This window comes from Etheostoma spectabile, chromosome 2 (assembly GCF_008692095.1).
Source record: "Etheostoma spectabile isolate EspeVRDwgs_2016 chromosome 2, UIUC_Espe_1.0, whole genome shotgun sequence".
Lineage (NCBI taxonomy): Eukaryota > Metazoa > Chordata > Actinopteri > Perciformes > Percidae > Etheostoma > Etheostoma spectabile.
Window position 1 is genome coordinate 3,147,366 of NC_045734.1, and position 9,429 is coordinate 3,156,794.

Here is a 9,429-nt window from a genome sequence, read left to right on the forward strand (position 1 = left end):
GGGAGTCACACATGCGCAGTAGCTAGGTAATAACATCAGCTAGATAACTCTTTCTCCAACTTTAGTCAGCCCAAGTCAGGATTAGCTGGGAGACCTCTTCTAGACAAGGGCCACTTGTGGAATACCTGCAGAACAGGGACATGGAAGTAGTTCTTTTAGAGATTATGGTCAACTAGTGTGTGTTGTAACAGTGTTTTGCCATTGAAAACGCGCTCGATGCTAGCGCTAGCATGCCACAGTTAGCCACCTCATCTAGGCTAGTGACGTAGAAAGATTTTGAAAATTGTTTTTCACCAAGTTTGTATGTGTGTGGAAGCACCAAAGACACAAAATAACACCCCCAATTTTTTTTTTCATAATATGGGCACTTTAAGAGTATAATGAAAAACCTACAAATTAGGTATCCAATATAATGATTAAACTGCCGCAGTCAGGGGGTTACTGTATCGGAAGCTCAGAAGTTCATCGATCTACCTGCAGGTAGAGGTACTCAAAGGCATTGGGATCCTGCTGGAGCAGCGTCTGGAGGGGTTTGGGCATGAAACAAACACGGAACAGACATCTGTAGACATGGGCCTCTCTCTTCTGGACCACCTGAAAACAGACAGACAGACCTCTCTTTAATTCTTTGAATGCAGGTTAATGCTTTCATACTGTCGCTGATTAAACCCAACTGCAAATGGAGCTGTAGTGTAGATGTACATTTGAGGAGACATGTGAAACAGGTTGGTGTGTGTGTGTGTGTGTGTGTGTGTGTGTGTGTGTGTGTGTGTGTGTGTGTGTGTGTGTGTGTGTATGTGTGTGTGTACCTGCTGTATCCGCTCCTCCTCATGTAGCAGCAGTAGTACGGAAATGCTGTGCTGCTTCTCCAGCACCAGGGAGAAGTGTTCAATACGGCTCAGAGAAAGCTTTTCCTTCAGTGTCATCACAATGTCCTGATGCACAAAGAGCATTACATCTTGAGAGAAAATATTTGATGACATTTGGAAACATAATTGCTGAGGCATGTAGGTCTCACTGAAGCAAGGGGAAGCCTGAGTAGTTGGAAAATCTGGGAAACGGATGTACAATATATCTGATGCTAGTTAAACTGACCGAGTGAGTACATCACATCAATAGTTTGAGCATTTAAATCAGACTATAAATGCAATCCAATATCATCTCAGTTATAAAGTTAGATTTAGATATGAAGCCTACTGCAGACTTGACCCTACATCACAGCATGAGCATCAACATTGGCATCAGTTTTTAAGTCCATCAATTTTGGACTTAATTAAGAATCACAGAGATACTTCCATTGCATAAGCACATCATGAATCTCTGTCAAGTATCCAGTATGAATAATAATTAATAGGAATGGATATCAATATGGTAGACTGTAGCATTGCATAGTACTGTACCTTGACTGTGGTGCTGGAGTCAAATTTAAAGGCCTTAGTCTGCCCGTTCTCCAGATACACCTTCAGAACATTAGGCAGGAAGAGCAGCGAGTTGCCCTGCAATGCAGACATGGTGTCAGGGGAAGTGTCAGATGAAACTGTGAACACCTTAAAACCTGCTGGATGGTTTTTATTTGCCCTTCGGTCTGTATGTCTTGGATAATAATATAAACAAAGTTCATGAAAGTAGCACTTATCAAAACCTCAGATTACAAGTGATATGCAAGGGAAAAAGACAAAATAGAGAAACATACATGTGACATATGTATTTCATGCATACATAAACCAACCTGCATACAGACATGCAGACACATTTACCTAAATTGAATAAAGTTACAAAAGCCTTTTGATATAAATACTTTTTAGCTATTGCAATTGCAAAAAGATACTGATTTTGCAAGACTGGGTTCAGGTAGGTTGTTAAGCGTAACAGCAAAAGCTTGGTCTCTTTAATCTTATATCTTGACATGGAAACAGCCAACGGGTCCCTGCCTGATGACATCAGACAGTAATTCAGAGAGACAGTCTGGGGCCAGGCAATGAAGTGCTTTAAAAGTAATGACCAACATATTTTATTTGATTGCGTAAGAAACTGGTTGCCATTTTAAATACATTAATCACATTTAAGGGTAAGGATTTAGTGTTGTTGGAATAGGGAACTACTAAAGATTATTATTCAGAACCAGATTTCCAGAATATTGGCAAAAGAATTATTGAAGACGGTGTGGCTAATTCTCCAGTCATGTACCATTATACCATTGCAGAAGAAAAAGGCGCAAAGAGACGATATCATTAAAAAGCACCATTCAAAGCCCAAATGGTGGAAAACATGTGGAAAACATGATGGAAATCTGACATTTTGGTTTGTTTCATGCAATAATGTAAGGAACTGTACAGTCTACTCAATGGTACTCAAAGATGTGATCCTTTCTTCTGCTGCAAGTTTTAGTTTCTTTAGTGAATATTCAGTGGGCTTTAAGTCAGACGTCTACACCATGCTTTATTTGCTAAGTCTGTTTCCATTTAACACATTTTCAGGCTGTTCCCATTCCTTGTTTTGTATATATACACCTACGAAAAGTAATGAACTATTTCATTAGTAAATAACCCATGTAATCGTGAGCCAGGACATGCAGGGCTGCCTCTACAACTGAAGTCAGGTGATGTAGTGTAAAGAGCAACTAAGTCTGCGTAAGGAGGAGGTCTGGGTGGATGGAAGGGTCAACGAACACAGACTTTCACCCAGGAGCAAAATTCAACGTAGACTTATTTTAACAGAATTTTGTGACGCAACTTACATACTTAACTAATGCCACGCACGCAAGTTACTTAACAACCCCTAACCCAACCCGCAATCTTTTCCTAAACCTAACCAAGTAGTTTTGGCCCTTGTGCAAGCACACTTATAGCTCATGATGCTGGACATTTATACGTAGGATAACGCACAAAGAAATGGGCATCATGTTTTCGTCAGATATCATACGAACCGTTTGAGGATGCTTTTCACATTTTGCTTTTACTGATATAGCAACCTTTCCACCACAGCCAAGCTTAAAAACGTTTATGCGGGGCAGGTTCGACTTTGACCCGCGGCCCTTTGCCGTATGTCGTCCTCACCTCTCCCCTCTTTTTCTTTCAAACCTTCAGCTGTACTATTAAGTAAAGGCAATAAAGACCAAGGAATTATCTTAAAGACATTACTTTGCATTTTCTTGCGTTTCTTTGTGAATTTTCTGCATTTCCACTTGGTGCAAATTAAAATTGCACATGAAAACAACTGGATGGAAATAAAACAAATGACATGGATTTAAGTTTTATTGCAACTCAATTGAACAAATTTCACAAGCACGTCTGCTTTTACACCTACATCTTTTGAAATTTCCCAAATTAACAAAATCAAATAGTTTTACATGACAACATATTCACAAAAAAGGAAAGAGAGGGATTAGCCCTGTCTCATTTTCAGCTCTCCTCACAGAGCTTTTCTCCCCATAATGTGGCTGGTTTTGGTCTGCCTAGCTTGCTTACTGTGGTGAGTCATCATCCCTGTTTTCTTATTTTAGAAAGTGTTTTTCTGTAATGACACTCTGGTGTAGTGCAACATTAATGTCTGTATGTTTCAAAGTTCAAATGGAGAGCTTTCACATTTTAGACAACCTCTCCCATGTCACTCTCCCATCTTCCATGCTTCCTCTCAATTTTAATGATGGCTGTCTCTTCCGAGCGTATCTCCCTCTACCTCTCTCCCTAATCTGTTGCTTATTGTCCTGTAATCACAGACATTAGGACTGGAGGATGAGGCAGATATCGACCCGTGTTTTCTCTGAGATTAGTAATGGGCACTCCAGCCTCTGTGGTTTTCCTCTACCAGCTAATTTCACATCCGCTGGCAGGATGGGAACTCTGACCAACCAGAGGCAGGCTTATGGAGAAAAACTGCATACAGTATAGGATAATACTGACCAATTATAAAGCATTGTGGTTTATCATTATGCAAAGATTCAATTACAAATACAACTCTTATAAACCAACAAAAATTATGTTTGCATTCAGCATAAAAATGCACTGTGTATCCTTGACTGACAAATGTGTTGAGAGTATTTCCTTCTTTATAAAAACATTTGCAGAGCTACAGCTCTGTTAACAGTCTGCAACACCTGCAAAGAAACACTAGCATGTTAACATTTCAGGAAGCTATATTTGTTTTTATTTTGTTTAAATTTCAGTTTTATTAACTAATTGCGTAAAGCATTTAAACTAACTTTTGTGTTGAGTTTGTAACATTACAAAATGTTAATTTTGACTAAAAGATTTAAATTTTTACTGTAAAATGCATATTGGTTCTGAATACCGGTATCATCGCTGAAAAACCAGTATCATTCGACCCCTCGTAAGATTGTGTGTCGCGTCACCCACATGCATTTCCTTGCTTGTGTCCATGAGATAAACAAAACGGGGACCATAGAGCTCCATAGAGCTACTACAGGTCAAAAACTTCACAGGGAACAGGGTTCCCAACCTGAGGGTCAGGACCCTCACAAAAGGTCCCAAGATATATCACAAGATTTAAAAGTATAAGAGAACAAATTATTATTGTTACACAAAATAAATTAAGTTCAGCTTTTTTCTTGTGAAATACTTCATATTTTTCAACTCATCAGGCCTAAAAATTCAAATCTAAAACTTTTATGGCTTAGCTTGTTCTCAAAGGTTGGAAACAGCTGCCTTCACTAATAAAGTATATCTTCAATATTGTAGTTGTTAGCCTTGGTAAGCAAAACAACCATTTACTGAAAGGGAGACAATGGATGTGTGGGGTTCAGGTCCACATTAATAATTTCTATGAGGATAACTGACATCCTAATGTATTTTAAACCCAATTGACACCTGGTACTGTGTTAACATGATCTGTATCTGGATATCCAATGTTGATAAGTAAAAGTTAATGCAAGTACATTGGCTGCATTATAAAGAAGCATACAGACCGGCAAAAAGGCACAGGCGACCATTAATAATAGGTTTCATGTAAAGGCCAATGACTTTGTGTATTCATCCAGATAATGTATCCAGATAAGCTTGTGAAAGGGATTGGACATAGTGGACCCCAAGGAGCACAGTGCCCAAAGGATTTGCTGCTAAGTTTGTTGATATTGAGTAAAATTCATCTGCTAACACTGACAGCCGATCAAATTTGGGCAAATATCATCTGTCTCAAGGAAACATTGCCAAACAGATAATAATAAGCTAAGATTGAAGAGAGGGATGTGGGCTCTAAAGCTGATTTGTGAGCTATTAGCATTAAGGCTGCACCCCATTGTTCTCTCACTCACCTGAGAGTGTCCATTGACTTCCACCTCCTCAGCAAAGTGAACTTTCACAGGGTTGGACCTGAGTTTAGCCCTCTTCTCGGGTGTGATGAATGATGACTTTGGGCCCTAGGAAGAAGAGAAATCTATAAATCTGACTGGCATAGTATTTTTTTTGTAATAATTAATACTAGGACTGAATGTGGTAGAGGTATCTTTTCAGTGAAATACAGTGAAGTGGTACATATGAGCGAAATTAAACGATACACAGACCGTTGCTTTTGCATGAACGCCTACAGGAATGTATTATTTAATAGGTTGATAATATATCCCCTGCTTTTCTTTGGTTGATTTCTATAGCAGGTTGCAGACTTACACTTGCAGTTAAAACCATTACGCCAGATTCAATACCACTACCGACATTAAAGCTATTCAACTATTCTGTCAAACCAAAATATCCATAACTTCAAAACGATTTAGATTATGCAAAATGCTGAGGATAAGCTCTGATTATTTAAATAAGTTGATTTTTTTTTTTTAAATGTTTTTTTTTTTTTTTTTTAATCACAAGCACAATCCGGGGAGGATGTGCACACTGGCTACTGGACAACTTTTATATTGCAGAAATGTAGACAACAGGAAGAACAATGAGAGTAATTATGACATTTAGATGGGTGCATCCATAAATATGGAATTAATTTAGTCATTATAATACTACTTAACTTTGCAGTTCTATCAAGAGATTTGAGATTTGAGAATTATGCTTTTATATTAATGTTTATGTTATAATCCCCAAGATCTCAGTCTGTAATTATTGCTCTTTTCTTTGTTTTTTTGGCCATAGTAACCCACTATGCTAGCAAAAGCTGGAACAAATTGTGCGCCTCTTCAAAAACAAGTAAGTTGAAGTTGAGTTAGCATTGCCTACCCTTTCTGGCAGACCAACCGCGGCTGGGTGATGAAAAACGCATCACTAACTGTGCGCCGCTTGTGACTTTTCTCAGTAATGTCGGTACAGACACGCAGTTCTAATACTGCAAATGAAATGGACTGTTCTTATTTAGTGCTTTTCTAATCTCAAGGACTATTAAAAGCGCTTTGAACCATTCACACACTGTGGCCAAGGCTGCATGGTGCCACCTGCTCATCAGATAAACACTCAATTCTCAAATTTGCGCTCTGAGCATCAGGGGTAACTCCAGGTTCAGTTTGCCCTTTGACATGGGACTACATGCATCGAACCACCAACCTTCCGATTAGCAGGCGACCGCTCTACGACTGAGCCACAGCCGCCCCTATCATCAGCAGTCAATACACTCAATCGACATTGTGTAACCTCTTCCAGTGGCAGATAACTAGATAAATAACTTAACAGACATTTATTTAAATGAAAATATTCAAGATAATTACTGTAAGTACATATGCTCAGTAACAGCGATAAGCAGGTAACAGGATAAGTGCATTATTAGTGGTGGATTGAAAGCACCAGAAGAAACTGAAACTACCTACCGCTCTTATACGCTGTCTAATCAAAAACCTTAATCACTTGTTCACATGTTTTGTGACCATCAACAAGCACGCCAGAGATGAAGATTTTCTGGGAAATGATAATTCCTAAAAAGTTCAATAATGATTTCTTGGAGGAGTAGTGAGCTATGGATCAGATAGTAAAGATGCTTCTATCAGCAGAGCCGCTGATGAGAATCACCAAGGAGCAGCCGTTTATTTACCGATCTACTTCACTTTCAAGCTAACATATACATCAGCTTCACTGATTGAGATCCATCGCACACCCACGCACGCACGCACACACACACACACACACACCACACACACACACACACACACACACACACACACACACACACACACACACACACACACACACACACACACACACACACACACACACACACACACACACACACACACCACACACACACCACACACACCACCACACCACACACACACACACACACCAACACACACACACACAAACACACACACACACAACCACACCACACACACCCACACAACAAACAAACACACACACACACACACACACACACACACACACACACACACACACGTCTATCTGAGGCTTCCGGGGGAGTGTCGAGGGTGTACCATGCTGTCACTTAACACTGATGTACAGTGGTGCGATCTTGGTGACAAGGCGCCTGTTGGCGATGATGCTCGACCTCAAGCCGCACTGACGTTCTGATTAATGAGTGTGTTTACAACAGCAATTTAAAATCCCATGTGTCTGGAGACACTGTACATCTCTAGTATGTAAGCATGTGTCTACATACATGCCTGCGAATGTTTGTTCTTTACAAGAGGAAATTTCTTTTCTTTATGTGTAAATGTGGAGTGTGTGTGCATGTTGGTGCGTTGTTAGTTAGATACAGTAGACTTACCAGCATTGTTCTGAGGACAGTCATTGTCAACATATCTTGACACTCCCTGAAAAAACAGAGGGTGGCTGGAAAGGTTAGACATGATCTGCATAGTTTATTTTTAAACAGCATTTTTTGTTGTGTGTGTGTGCGGTGTGTGTTCATTTTGTGTGTGTGTGTGTGTGTGTGTGTGTGTGGGGGGGGTGGACCTGATTATCTCAGCAGCTTGCTCCGGGGTCAGGTCATCGACAGCGATGTTATTGATCTTCACAAGCTGGTCGCCAGGGACGAGCCGACCATCTGCAGGACCACCTGGACGCACAAAATGTCCTTGTGTTGTCATGATTGAGGGTTTTCAATTGGCCTGCTTTCATACTGCAACTGGGGTTGATGACAGGCAGCAGCTCGTATTCTAGTGCTCTCCTTTCATCTCACACTGATGCATAATTTCCCTCTCCAAACCTGACCATCCCAGTGCAGGGAGACCAGCAATCTAAGCACTGTAACCACCTTCCTCAACTCTATCCGTTAGCATTCAACATAATGTTACCTTAGATTTACTGTCCGGGGTCAGCATCCAGCACTAAATATTGTTATCACCACTACTGATAACATTAGGGGCAAAATCCTCTCTCTGAATTTGCTCAAGTAGTCAACATACATCGTATGTAACGATCACCACGATAAAAATGTTGACGATAACAATTACTATTTTTATTTACAATATCATCATTATCACTGTGGATTACCACAGTGTCAAAAGCGTGTGTTTTATCCTTCCCAGCTTCATCAGAGTTTCCTGAAGTCCACGCAGGCGCACTGCGTAGCCTCCAACGTGCGTTTCTTGAAGTTGGAATCGTGGCGGAAGGAGGAGACGACAGCGCTCAGGCCATTTATCAGCCCTCTAAGAGGACTAAGTCTGAAGCATGAGCGTATTCTGGTTATTATAAGAATGCTGAATGACAGTTGATTGAAGATAGTTATTCTGTCTGCAGTACGTGCAAGGAAAAAAAGAACTTTTTTTTTTACATTTACGATACATTACTCATTCACAAAGAAAATTGGTGTCCTTAAAGGTTGGATTTTCCCTAATTTCTTTTGATGAAGGCATTAAGATCAATTTCCAAAACATGTTTGTTTTTTATTCCTCCTTTTAGTCAACTTTAGCATGGGTATTTAGACTCATGAGCACAACTGTAACTCCTGCCATTGCCCTTGACGTAGGCAGTAGCATTACAACTGCATTACAGCGCTGGACTAGAGAGTAGCTGCCCACAACTCCTAATTAGGATGAGTTAAATGCAAAGGATATATTACTTGTACATATATTATTAAAAGAAATTGATTATTGATCAGTATGAACAGGAGGAATAAATGCAGCAGGCAAAACCTATTGCAACCTTCCTCTTTTAACTGCTTTCTGGTCAAACTATTACAGAAAGTACTGTTTTATTAGTGTATTAGTGAAGCTGAGTTTAGATTGAAGCAAGGCAAACAAGTGCAACATGTTGAATATTTCAAAAATGTTATTGTTTAATCTAGAGCCTACCAATAGCTCTAAATGTACATTAGGTTGTTTATTTTATTTATGCAAGACTTAACAAGATACTTTCAAGGAGAAAGCATGTAATTCTATTTCGGCGTACCATCACAAAGACATGAACAGTGTCAGAGTCAAGTACAGATGTACCACATACCTCCCTGTTACTCTTATCAACAGCATGTTTTTGCCTGTGCAACATTGGAGGGCTAAGGCATACAACCAGGATAAGGGATTAAGCCAGA

General features: G+C 39.8%; 1 protein-coding gene across 2 annotated transcripts in view; it reads right to left on the minus strand.

The window, feature by feature from the left end:
- Positions 1-9,429, minus strand: part of frmpd1a (FERM and PDZ domain containing 1a) — a 51,312-nt gene that overhangs the window by 15,606 nt on the left and 26,277 nt on the right. For both annotated transcript variants that reach the window (XM_032536039.1, XM_032536045.1), the window contains exons 5-10: positions 7,854-7,956; positions 7,666-7,711; positions 5,270-5,374; positions 1,401-1,496; positions 810-935; positions 475-594 (exon numbers count right to left, since the gene is read on the minus strand). In XM_032536039.1, the coding sequence (XP_032391930.1) occupies positions 475-594; positions 810-935; positions 1,401-1,496; positions 5,270-5,374; positions 7,666-7,711; positions 7,854-7,956 (596 nt within the window). The remainder of the gene's footprint in view (positions 1-474; positions 595-809; positions 936-1,400; positions 1,497-5,269; positions 5,375-7,665; positions 7,712-7,853; positions 7,957-9,429) is intronic.